Source organism: Nilaparvata lugens, chromosome 1 (assembly GCF_014356525.2).
Source record: "Nilaparvata lugens isolate BPH chromosome 1, ASM1435652v1, whole genome shotgun sequence".
Taxonomy (NCBI): domain Eukaryota; kingdom Metazoa; phylum Arthropoda; class Insecta; order Hemiptera; family Delphacidae; genus Nilaparvata; species Nilaparvata lugens.
In genome coordinates, this window is record NC_052504.1 from 40,096,219 (window position 1) to 40,110,217 (window position 13,999).

At 31.6% G+C, this 13,999-nt stretch overlaps 1 protein-coding gene and 1 long non-coding RNA gene across 6 annotated transcripts in view; one reads left to right on the top strand and one right to left on the bottom strand.

Annotated features, from left to right (window-relative positions):
- The window catches only part of LOC111051942 (X-ray repair cross-complementing protein 5), a 60,569-nt gene extending 47,662 nt beyond the window's left edge, over nt 1-12,907 (top strand). For all 5 annotated transcript variants that reach the window (XM_039433714.1, XM_039433706.1, XM_039433721.1 and 2 more), the window contains one exon: nt 12,751-12,907. In XM_039433714.1, coding sequence (XP_039289648.1) covers nt 12,751-12,763 — 13 coding nt within the window. In that variant the 3' untranslated portion in view covers nt 12,764-12,907. The remainder of the gene's footprint in view (nt 1-12,750) is intronic.
- LOC120352599 lies at nt 3,501-6,773 on the bottom strand. The gene is made up of 3 exons (XR_005571953.1): nt 6,164-6,773; nt 4,742-4,860; nt 3,501-3,560 (listed from the first exon to the last, which is right to left on the bottom strand). It is a non-coding gene; the product is annotated as an uncharacterized LOC120352599 (long non-coding RNA).
- Nucleotides 12,908-13,999: the final 1,092 nt, after the last annotated feature.

Below are 13,999 nucleotides of genomic sequence, written 5' to 3' on the forward strand. Positions count from 1 at the left end.
CATTATTCATACTCCGAATTAACTGACATTCATTTAATGTATGGAATGGGACACTACTGTAATAGTACTGAAGCAAGACGTTTGTATCAAGAGAACTTTCCTAACCGACTATGTCCAAGCACAGAATATACAGAATGGAAACTTGTAATCAATCGCCCATCTAACCAATGCTTTTTACATGACCCCTATACTAAACACGTCACGTGACCTTGGGAAGTTCCAATCCTGGTCTTCTGATTGGCTCGTGGCAGTGAACGAGATCAATTGATCCGGATCATTAAAGTGATCCGAACCTACCATCAATACTATTACAATGCGGCGCTTCCTAACAAGATGGCGGATTTTGGCGTCAGGATATAGCCAAGTTTCCGTACTGTATGTATACTGTGGTCCAAGTTCGAGGTTTTTGCCACTATTCATCAACGTCTGTCTGAGACAGATTCTTTGATATCCAAAGAGCACATTTATGCAGACAGACCCCGATCTACTAAGACTGTTGAGTTAGAAGAACAAGTTCTTAATGAAATTTATGAACATCCCGAGAAGAACACAAGAGAATTGTCAGTGCAGTTTGATGTCAATCAATCTATTATTTGGAGGATACTAAAAGAGCAACAATTCCATCCATACCACCTCCAGAAAGTTCATACTCTATTGCCACGAGACTTTATTCCCCGTGCTGGTATTTGCCGATATGGTTTTTAGTAAAACTTGTTTACCCAAACTTTTTAACAACCGTTTTATTTACCGACGCGGCACACTTTACAAGAACAGCTATCGTTAACGTCCACAACTAACATATTTGGGCAGCTGGGAATCCTTATGCCATCAATCCCAATCTTCCACAACATCAGTTTTCAGTAAACATTTGGGCAGGAATCATAGGAGATCATCTACTTCTGTTTGAGCTTCCTCCCAGGCTTAATAGCATAATCTACTAGTCTTTTGGTATAAGTTTTATGTCATTTAGATATGCTACTTTCATATAAAAAACTTTTCATAAAAAACTGAATATTTTATTTGCAATCAGGTACAACTTATGAGTTATTAGTTCTCTCCTCATAAAACAGCAAATTTTTGTGGTGTAATGTACTACATAAGAATAAATTTTATTCAACTCTTTTATAAATAAATTTTATTCAGACTAGTTTTATTCAGTTTCTCAGATATTTTTCCATATGAATCCAGCATAAGTTTTTCAAAAACTAGTCCCCAAACAATTCAGCATCGGTGTATTTCACCAGAGGAATTGAATTCCGAGCGAAATCTTTCACCCTGTATAGCTCGCTAATGAAGCGTTTATGGATATATGTTTATAAGAACTTTTTTCTTATTTTTACCTCTACTATCACGTATTAAATTATTTTACCATAATTATGAATCACCCTGTATAAATCATTGATGTAACTTAGTTCTGCAGCTGCACTGCTGACTCAATTTTTCTTGTGCCTCAAGTCTCCAATATGGCTCTTTGGGCATTATGTACTAAACTAATTTTTGCTTCATATGAAATTAAAAATCTAGGCCAATTCAATTATAAAGTTGTCATTTTAGAATCTTAAAACTACTTCAGTAATTCTTGAATATATTGTAGGAAAGTTTGTTTGTAAACGTTACAAGTAAGTTTGTTTATGAATAGTGAAATAATTTATTCTTGAAGGAAACAGTAGAGTGCAACTTACTAAAAATGGCTTCCATCAGATGTAGAGAGGAGAAGAACTTCTTTTTTAAAATCTAATCCAACTGCTTTTGGCAGCATATTCGTCTGTCATGGTGAATTTTAGTATATGTGTCTGCAGTTCTATTCCCACCTTTCTCTGAAATAAAATGAAACATTAAATGTATGAAAACGATTATCTAATTGAAAGGAATTTTATGAGTGATAGTTTTAATAAATTGATAGTAAATATTATAACAATAAACCAATACAAGGGAGTATTCAAGGACCTTACACAGTACTGAACCAATTATCAAATTTTTGCCTATCAATAAGAATAGTTGCTTCTATTTAGGTACAATTTATTTTAAGTATTTCTCAAAGGGGTGATTTGATACAGGTCATATTGGAATTATTAACTAGAATCAATTGCCTTCAGAGTCAATGCATGTTCTTTGAATCACATCGTTTATAGGTAGGCCTACCTACTATGAGTACCGTATTCAACTTCAAAGGCCTATTGAAGCTCTATCGAAAAAAAATCAATAAATAAATAATAAATAAGTGCTTTAATTTTGGCATTTTTGGAATCTATGGGATATATTACACCAAGGGATATCAATATTGTAAACGTTTTTTAGGCAATTTTATTTTAGCAGTCCCCTTTTTGATCATTGGATGGGTACGGTCCCGGCTGATATACAATCATGTATAAGAATCGTGAGGCCAATTGACTGCCTAAATCAATATGCCTTCTCAGGCAATGTTCAATTAGGGACTCTTCACCAGTAAAAGCTATACGAATATTGGAAATTATTATTATTATAGATTAACACATATGACATGTACAAAGTGTATTCAAACAGGCGAACTAATTCTAATAATTATTGTTGAGATAACTATATCTTGCTTTAATAAACGAGTTCTGTTATGGTACTTTAAATAACACATAGCCTATTTTAAAATGGATGAATATTTATTAATTATAGAAGGTAACTAGTACCCTTGTGATATTCCAAAATGAAACATGATTAGTTTCGACATTTTCAATAAGGACTCTCTTGACAATGACATAATTAGAAACTGGTCATGCTTATTTTGAATATTTTAGGGTAGGCCTACTAGTTATTTTCTACAATTAACCATTAAAGTTGCCCTATTAAAATTAATATTTTATTAGGGTATTAATTAGAATTAGAGTAGCCTTTCAAACTCCTTATTCACTATAATGTTCTAAAAGCTTATCAATTTTAATCAAAACCTTGGAAATATAGCCTAGAAGGTAGAATTGAAAGTGATTATATTTGATGTGGCTTGGAACATCATATTTTCAACTTTTGCTTAAGTTATTTTTCATATTCAAAGAATTATTACCCCTTCAATGCAGTAAATAAGTACTATTACTTAATTCTTAATACAATACATAATAATTGTGATACCCTATTTTATATCCAATTCAAGTCTATTATTTAACTACGTGTTACCTATAGCATTTGCCAGTCAGCAATGTTAAATAATTTTATTAGTTCCAAAAAAGCAGAAGACATACAGAACCAATAAAGTTGTTAATAAGAGTTCGATGCTTTTGGGTTAAATATAGATTTAAAAATCCCTCAAGTATAAACAATTAAAACATATTTTATTAATTTCATGTCACTTGCTGTTTTCTTCAAAACTACCTGAATTGAAGCAGTTAGCAGGAGCGATCAGAAAAAGAAGATATTATTATGAATAACATGAAATAAACACATCAAGATGTACTGAAAAAATGAATATATTTCTTAGATTAGTCCATCTCTTTCTTCTGTAGGCTACTACATCATACATGAATCATATCCATGGAATATTATCCATAGTTGATTTTCTTTGTCATCCTCTACTTCTGGCTGGTACATCACTAGGCCTGAAATCAAAAAGTTATAGATAATTTATTATTCATTATAAAAAAAACTTTGCAAAGTGAATTCTGAAATTGATTGTAATCTGTATAAGTTTTTAATTATATTTCTTGGGAAGGAACCCTCCAATAATGACAAAGTAATATTATATGAGAAATTCCAATAAACCAACATTCAGTTGAATTATTATTAGCATCAATCTGTTAGTTGTGTAATTCTGAATGATTGAATAAATAAATCTCCATGCAGGAATTGGGATTAATCAGTGTGCCCCTAGATCAAAAGAACTTGTTGGTGAACAATATATTTTTGGATACCATGAACAATTATTTATTTATTTCTGTGGTCAGTAGGCCTACTTCTCGACCGTTTGGTTTACTTAACTCTTCCAAAATGTACTGCATAAAGTAATTTTTAGTTCTACATTTAGAGAAACAAGTTTAATGAAACAAATGGAAATAATCAATAAATTAATTGCTTAATCTGAAATGATGATTATCTACAACATTATAAGTAGAACTAAGTGATTTGAAAATGAATACCAAACTGCAAATACATAAATCTCTCTCAGAACAATGTGGGTATTTCATCCATGAATTTAATCATAAATTTTAAAAGGTGGAATGACTGTCATTAAAAGCTATTATTCAGTGTTTTCTACCAGCACTTGCTGGGTGAATTTTTGAAGTCATCTATTCATAGTTCTAATGTATGGTCATTTATAAAGTCATCATCCACTCAAGATCAAGATGGACAGTTGAGAAGAGTGTTTTAAAAACAATTTTAACATCAAATTATTGATGTAATGTTATCACATTATTAGATAATGTTACATAAATTATTTCTTTATGGAAGGAATCCCAAATATTATGAATAACTCTATTCCCTGAATGATAAGTGAATACATTGTTTTTTAAGCACTCTTCTCAACTGTCCATCTTGATCTCATGTGGTTTCAGGTAGTTTCGAAATATTAAGATTTCCTGTAAGCTATTAATGATTTCAAAATTCAGTCAGTTTTTCTATTATTTTAGTCACGTACCATAGTTAAATCTTACTATTTGAATATCTACCATCAAATCGATAATAAAACATTGAAGTGGATAAACCTTTTTAAAAAATGGGAAACTGTATAAAATGACATCGCCTATATAAAGTTTAAAAAATGAGTGGAATTTTATCTTACCTAACTAACTTATTCTAAGTATAGGTTCCAAAGAATTGTTCCATCCTGGTCAACAAAAAAGAATTTATATGCATTTCCTTTGAGCACATTCTCTTCAATATTTTGTTTGTAAATGGTACCTGAAAAAAGAAACATAATCTTTCAGCATATTCATTTTGGAGATAATGTGAAGTTAATCATCAATGATAAGACATAGTTTGGACTTTGAATAAATTAGAAGTAAACTGGGCCTCAATAAACTATTTACATTAGATATAAATACTATAAGTATATACTTACATTCATAGCACATAACAGAAAACACTTTAAAGTTTTATAATATAAATTAAAACAGGTGACACACGACATAGATAGATTAAAAACACTGAAAAACTTACATTACACTCTCTGCTCGGTTGAGAAAGGGGACACAGTTCCTTAAAAATTTCCGATTATAATGTAAGTTTTTCAGTGTTTTTAATCTATCTATGTTGTGTGTCTCCTGTTTTAATTTATACTATTCACATTGATATACCTGGCATCACGCAATATATCGATCAATAGAGCATGAATAAGTTTTTCAAATACATTACTATTGTAGTTTAAATGAGTTTGGTAGCAATGGTCAACCAGAAAAATAGTACCTATTTTATATTTTTCCAATGGCAGTCTTTCAATATTCAATTACACTGACTCTGATCAAGTTATAACAATCTATTTAATATTGTTTCCAAGTGATTTTGAATTATAAATTAAGAGAAGATTAATTCATAGATAGGTACCAAAGACAAAGTAAATGTTCTAATAGTCAGGTTAGTTTTGTTATTATTTTGATAAACTATGGGTTTACAATATTTTGAGGTGCAACAAGGATAATGGAAGTTTAGGACTTAGAATGTAATGAAATACTTCTAAGTCAAATTATGATATTATTTTTAATAAATCTGTTTGTGAAAACTACTAGCTGCATTATAAAAAATGTATTTTGTGATTAGGCCAACTTACTGAAAGTGTAAAAGATTGTTAGCATGAAATGCTAAATGTTATCTTGGTTGAATAATGTTTTGAATCTGATTATTTAATGTTAATCTAATCAATCAATCTTGAATGAGTTTAAATCTAATCAGTTGATTAGATTTCTCTCTTTCTTGTGATAATTCTCTACCATACACAAACTAGCTAGTCTAGGATTTACATTATTATTAAATACTACAAATTAAACATTAAAAAAGAAATAAATAAACTTTTGTCAACTTCTAACCTCTTGAAAAATGAAAAAGATAGCAATTTAGGCCTAGAGACTAGGTTATTAAAGGCCTACTACAGTGGGCTACCTGAATAAAAATTGTAAACATGCTAGTAGGCTACTCATAAAATTTATATCAAATAATTGTGTACGGTAAATCTAGCCTACTTTATTATGAGAAATTTAAGTGTACTTACTTGAATCCTCTATTACATCAGCAATTTCTAACCATATTCTATTTTTCAAATAGGTAATTCGTTGTGCAGGTCTGGAAAGTACAAAACTTTGAACTTCGAAAATTTCACGCCTTTCTGTTGTAAATCCATTTTCAATTTCTCTTGTAAAAATTATAAGAATAAAGAAACCAATAGAAATATTTTATACCTCAATTTTCCACTGCAAATTAATTTCACAGTATAATAGTAGCAATCCGAAATCTGACAACCAATATCAAAACAAACCATCCAACAATTAAAGATTGAGGTTAAAAAGAACATGGCGTCTGATCCACAGAAAGATAATTCTGCCGGTGTCACGTGATCAGAGCAGAAAAGTGATTCGAAGCTGTCTGTTCTCGTCGACAGAATCCCGAAATTAGTTCTTTTTCGACAAAACGGTTCACGAGCAGTGATCGGTCGAAGCAAAATAGCATTGTGTTGATAGGCCTTATAAAGAACGGCAAGATGAACAACAGTTCGTCTCTGATTTGAACAGTTCTTTTTTTCTGCTCAACTTTCTGCCGATGGGTGAATACTCCCATAAGAACCAATGCTAATTTAAAGTGAATTCTGTCGTCTGCCCGTTACGAAAACACACCTTACACGAAACATGTCGCCACTATAAATAAAATCAGAGAAAACTCCTATAATGAGAATAACAACGTAGTGCATTTATAAGAAGAAGAAGAAGAAGAAGAAGAAGAAGAAGAAGAAGAAGAAGAAGAAGAAGAAGAAGAAGAAGAAGAAGAAGAAGAAGAAGAAGAAGAAGAAGAAGAAGAAGAAGAAGAAGAAGAAGAAGAAGAAGAAGAAGAAGAAGAAGAAGAAGAAGAAGAAGAAGAAGAAGAAGAAGAAGAAGAAGAAGAAGAAGAAGAAGAAGAAGAAGAAGAAGAAGAAGAAGAAGAAGAAGAAGAAGAAGAAGAAGAAGAAGAAGAAGAAGAAGAAGAAGAAGAAGAAGAAGAAGAAGAAGAAGAAGAAGAAGAAGAAGAAGAAGAAGAAGAAGAAGAAGAAGAAGAAGAAGAAGAAGAAGAAGAAGAAGAAGAAGAAGAAGAAGAAGAAGAAGAAGAAGAAGAAGAAGAAGAAGAAGAAGAAGAAGAAGAAGAAGAAGAAGAAGAAGAAGAAGAAGAAGAAGAAGAAGAAGAAGAAGAAGAAGAAGAAGAAGAAGAAGAAGAAGAAGAAGAAGAAGAAGAAGAAGAAGAAGAAGAAGAAGAAGAAGAAGAAGAAGAAGAAGAAGAAGAAGAAGAAGAAGAAGAAGAAGAAGAAGAAGAAGAAGAAGAAGAAGAAGAAGAAGAAGAAGAAGAAGAAGAAGAAGAAGAAGAAGAAGAAGAAGAAGAAGAAGAAGAAGAAGAAGAAGAAGAAGAAGAAGAAGAAGAAGAAGAAGAAGAAGAAGAAGAAGAAGAAGAAGAAGAAGAAGAAGAAGAAGAAGAAGAAGAAGAAGAAGAAGAAGAAGAAGAAGAAGAAGAAGAAGAAGAAGAAGAAGAAGAAGAAGAAGAAGAAGAAGAAGAAGAAGAAGAAGAAGAAGAAGAAGAAGAAGAAGAAGAAGAAGAAGAAGAAGAAGAAGAAGAAGAAGAAGAAGAAGAAGAAGAAGAAGAAGAAGAAGAAGAAGAAGAAGAAGAAGAAGAAGAAGAAGAAGAAGAAGAAGAAGAAGAAGAAGAAGAAGAAGAAGAAGAAGAAGAAGAAGAAGAAGAAGAAGAAGAAGAAGAAGAAGAAGAAGAAGAAGAAGAAGAAGAAGAAGAAGAAGAAGAAGAAGAAGAAGAAGAAGAAGAAGAAGAAGAAGAAGAAGAAGAAGAAGAAGAAGAAGAAGAAGAAGAAGAAGAAGAAGAAGAAGAAGAAGAAGAAGAAGAAGAAGAAGAAGAAGAAGAAGAAGAAGAAGAAGAAGAAGAAGAAGAAGAAGAAGAAGGGAAGAAGGAGGTGATGGAGTAGGAGGAAGTGTGAGTGTTAACTATTGTTAACTATTATTAGGAGGAGAATCTCTTTTTTCAGAAAAATTATGGCTTCCATATACTTGATCAGGAAATAGTTTTCTGGTTGAATCTCTCTGAATAGAAACTACAACAAAATATAAGGGTGATATAATTATATTAAAGCATGCATACCGCGTGGGGAATTTTCAGTAATTATTGAGAATTGTATTGAATACTTGCTCTCGTATTGTGAAACACATATTTCTCATTTATAATTTGTGAGAGGAATTCTCAAATGATACTTGTTCTTATTGTTAAACTCTCATTCTTTATTTTTTATTTGTGAAAAGGAAAACCAACTCTTCATGATCCAATAATAATGTATTTAATAAAAATGAATCATTAATTGAAAAGTATATGTATGATTATGAATTCATACTATAAGTACCCTACATATATATTCCTTCTGAAAAAATGATAATTCTCTAAGACAAGTGGATTGGTTGATGCCTGTTTGAAAGTCTACGAAAGGATGACAACCTCTTCAACCAACTCGGAGGGCATTTCTATTCTAGAAATTTAACTCTCATACACTTAAACAGGATAATGTGTGGTAAATTCCAATTTCTTCCAAACCCACATTATTTTCATAATCGGAGAGAATAGTTGGGCATATTTAAGATATTTTTTAAAATTGCAATTTATTCAGTTTATAACGCTTTTATGATGTGAGTGTTATCAAATTCAAATTCAAATATTCTTTACTCCATACAAAAAACAGTTACATTGTAATACAGAGCATGTTTTACTGGAATACCCCTACAAGACTATTCGTCTGAGTGTAGGGGTGGGTTCCTGTTACAGTGGGTAGCCAATAGTCTTCATAATATTATATAGGTAATAGAATGTCCGACTTTAACAAGAAGAAGGTAAGTATAAGATAGTTTGTATTATAATTATGAAATTAAAAATTACCTATTACATTGTACATTGACGAAATTTCATAAACAGAAAAAGATTGAAAAGAGTAACATATACATAGTGTCCCAGATAAGGTGTAAACCCCGGCTACCATAGATTCTACATGCAATTTGCAACAAAAAATGTTCAGTAAAATTTTCTCCTATCGACCTTCGTTTTCGAGATATATCGATTTTTCAATATTTTTCAAGTAGGCGTACTTCCAGTCATTAAATCATCAATATCTCAAGAACCATTGGTTTGAAGTGAATTTTGAGGACATCGTTGAAAAGAGGACAAAATTTCACATTGATTTGATGTATAAAACATGCCAAAGTCGATTATTGCGAAGTATTTTTTAGCGGTCAAAGTTGAAAAAGAGTGATTTTTGAAGTTTTTCAAACACAGACACATTTTTCTCGATTTTTTTTTCCAGGGTACGAAATAATTTTTATAGCGCAAAAACTTCCTTTTTTGATTATCTTTCGAATGAGACCAAATACAGTTGTCTAGCTCAAATCCTCGAATCAGAATTTCAGTTTAAATACGATTTTTTAATTAAAACGAGACTTATCTTGTTTGGTGTGAATAATTGTCTACAATTTGATAGCTTTGTGTCGAGTGATTGAGGGCGTAAAAATACTTTTTCTATAGAAATTTGGCTGAGAAATTCAATGAAACTGGTTAGAAGTTCGTATCTGCAATTGTTATTGAGATACAAGTTGAAAAAAAGTCAAAGTCGAGTTAAAATCTAAACTTTTCAAACAGATTTTCGGTCGATAATGATGTCTTTCCAGTCAATAGTCCAGTTTCCCAATTGCATTCGATGACGTCAGAACGAGGCCCAACGAAGTCAGACGGGCAAGTGGGAGTATTGCAACGTAGTAGAAGGTGCAGAGAGAATAATGGAGGATATTTTGAATTTCGTTGAATACAGTATATCAATTTTATTTAATCAATGGACAATGATTATTCATATGGACTATATCCACAATACTTCCAATTGATGTTAATGATTCATGATAATTTTAGAATAAAAATTTAAAAAATTAACTAATTTATTTTTAACCTTCTAATATTCAATGTAGGCCTATGTTTAGGCTGGGACAGATAATAAGAGTATTGAGAGCACAAAACAGGTAGGCCTATCATTAGGCCACAGAGAATACTACATGACATGATAATTTGATATACTCAGGTATTTTTTATGGAAAATAATGGATTTGATTTGATGCATTATAGTGGATGAAAAATATTCATAAGAGGATAAACTTTGTCACAGACTTAACACATGTTTTACCTAGAATCACCAAGAAAGCTGTTTCTGAGGTGCTCTTCTTGAAAATTTTCATTATTTTTTAACACTCTAGTTTTGAAATTTTCCTGGAAAATTTATACTCATCGATAGTTTATAGAATGGAAAGCTTTTTCATTATTGGAAAAATAATATTATTACTGTGAAAAAAAATCAAGAAAAAACTGTTTGAAAAGTTTAGATTTTACTCGATTGAACGATTTTAACTAAAAAAAAACTCAAGTTTCATGATATTACGTGATAATAATATTATATGTTATAACAATAAAATAAATAATAATTTTATTAAGTGCAATGAAAGTGAACGAGCTCTAATGTGTCTCCAAATTTATTATTAATCTTGGTAAACAGATCTTAAAATTAGCATTGCATTATGTGATGATGTTATTATTGTTATAAAATAATGATATTGAATGTTGATTGGCGAATGGAAACATGGGTCTGATTCTGATTACAAAGTTTCTTCCTTTATTGACATCTAATGAATTGCGTGTGTTTTCTGTGTGAGTTTACCAAGGTTAATTGAATGGAACAATATGCCCACAACCCGGATGTTACACCGTTAGAGTTTTCTGTTTGGGGGCATTAAGCATTGGGAGTCCGATGGTAGCAAGCATTCAAGAGAGACATCAGTGTTTTCACACACCCACCATTGAACGATTCTTATAATAAACCGTGACAAGTCTTTCTGTGTGAAACACAAAATGCAATAGCCAAAAAGGTATCAGAGAACGAAGTCCCATTATATATAATGGTACGATACTCAGTTCAAAAAAGTGACCAGCACTGATGCCGACTCCATAAGGTCTGGGTAGGTAGGTAGTAGGTAGGCTGTGGAGCCCACCCAAAAAATATTTTGGGGGGGCTGAGTCCATAAAAAATTCTGATCAATTATATGGAAAAAACCCCTCCCCAGACCCCTAACCAATGAGCCCACCCAAAGATTTTGATAATCGGCGCCCATGGTGGCCAGGTATAAAAGTGATAAATTCAGAATCTTCATGTTCAAATGCATGTTAAACAGCTCATTAGTTAATAATAGTCCAGTACGAGATAGTGAAAAAGGGCAGTTTTGATAATAGTTCCGAAAACGCAACATTTTTCGGGTAATGATTCTGGAGTATGGATATCTTTACAAAAGTTGCCCTTATAGAGCAAGTGAGAGAAAAATGAGTATATTGTGATTCCAGGCTATTAATATGTATACTACATCCTGCAAAAATTCAGCTTCACCAAATATTATGGATAGGGTGACTTATGTAGTTTAAATGAATGTAATAATAGTAATACATCAGCTTCTTCTTCTTTTCTCATGTTATCTTATTCTCTTCATCTCCTACTTATTTTTCTTCATCATCATGTTGTAGCTCTTCTTCTTTTTCTCCTTTCTGCTTCTTACTATTATCTCTTTGTCATCATGTTCTATTATTTATTCTTCTTTTCTACTCAAAATCGTCATTTTATTCTTATCATCTATACTCATCTTCTTCTTTTTCTTCTCCTCTTCTCCATCATTCTATTCTTCCTCTTCTTCTCTCTTGTTTTTTATTTTTTTTCCTCATTGAAGAAAGAGAAGAATGGGAAGGAGTAGCAAGATAGAAATAAGAAGTGGTAGAACTGAAGAAGATTAGATAGTGGAGAGAAGAGAGGAAGAAATCTTCTTCTTCTTCTTCTTCTTCTTCTAGAGGAGGAAGAGAAAAAGAAGAAAGGAGTAGTAGCATATGAGAGAAATAAGAATTAGTGGATCATGAAGGAGGAGAAGAGGATAAGAAAGATGAGATATACTATACAATAGTGATAGAAATAATAAATATTTAGAAGATGATGAACTGAAACTTCATATTGTTCTTCTTCTACTTTTCTTTTTCTTATTCCTTTACTTCTTCTTTACATAGAATTCTCATTCTTACAGAACACAGAGTAATATAAATGATACAGTCATGATTCAGCTGTGAGAATGTTGGGATGAATGCAAAGAAACAGAAGGCGGTTGAATAATATTATTATCACAATAGTCCTATAATTGCTATAATTGCTTCACATGTTGACAGATGTCTGGTGCCGAGTGACTGTGTGTGTGCATCTGTGTGGTGGTGTGTGTGTGTGTGATAGTGTGAAGGAGTGGGGGCGACTACCTGTCAGTGGAGTGGGTGATAGAGTTGTTGTGAGGACGGAGTGCGGAAGGGGGGTGAGCGAGACCGGAGTAGGTTTCGCGCGCAGTCTACAATCTGGCAAAGGAACTACCTCGATTACGCATGAACAGTATGTCCTATTCCGCTAGCCTTCTGTTGTAATTCTGTGATAAAATGTAAGTGTTGATATTTTTTCACAAAAAAGTCTTTATAAAAATATGTACCTTCTTATTAAAATGTTTGCCTTTTCTTTTACAGACAGAAGAATTGAACACTTGCTTTGAGAAAGGAAGCTCTTCACATGTGAATTTTACAAATATTTTCATGTTTCCATCATAATTATTATTCCTCTATTATCAAGTCATAAGAATTTCGAAAGTACAGTATTAATAAATACATTTTTAATAAAATCATATTAGCCTACTGTATAATTCATGCCTATGCCTTATTTGGTTTTTAAACAGTTTCATCTCAAGAATAGAATCATTTCTTCCATTTGGCAGATTTATTTGGAGTTTTCAGGGAGGTATGAATGGATAGAGCGGAATTTTTGTTTTATTCTAGTAATCTAAATATTTGATATAGTTCATTTCTCTCCTATACTGTCAGATTAATTTAAAGTTATTAATGTCCTGAAATCATACATTTGACAATAATCCTACATCATTATATGAAATGACTAGCAGGTAACCCGTGCTTCGCAAGGGTCTATTTTAAAACATGACCTTATGAAATCCAGAAAAATTGAAAATAGGCCTATAGGAAACCTCGGTTGATTAAGAATTTATAAGCAGAATTTCAAGTAATCAACACATTCCCCTCATTCCAGTAGTTCAGACGTGATGATGCGTCAAACGTAATATTCCTATCCTCTACACGTGTATACGTGTTTAAGCCAGTTCTTTCCTCTATTGTATGAATGATATATCCATCTATCTATCTATCTATCTATCTGGCTATCTATCATCTTCTATACTATAATAAAGGAAATGAATGAGAATAAATTTTTAAAGGTTTGAGATATCGATGTGCGGGTTTCACCATACCTTTTCTCTGGATATCCTGTATCGGAATCATGTACCACCTTTCAATTTATTAAAAAAAAAAGTTGGATTCAAAATGGTGGAAAAAATTTGGGTGCGACGGAAAACCTGTTTTATCATTCGAAAAGGATCCCCAATCATACCTATCTTCCAATTTCTTTTTTAAGAGAAATTCAATTCAATTCAAAAAAGATTTTATTTCAAAGAAACATAATAAAAAACAAATTCCAGCTGTACAAAATAATCATACACTTGACAATGAATAAGGTACACTGAAAAGAGTCTTAAATTAAATACAAATTAATATGAATAATATGAATTATTAAAATGTTCTGCTGCTTCCTTACAACTGGAAGCATGACAAATAATTGAAAGCTTGACAAACTGAAAACTTGATGTAATAAAATATTGAAGAATTTGAAATAGGTTCATAACCATCCTCAGTTAAGCAAGAATCTATATGC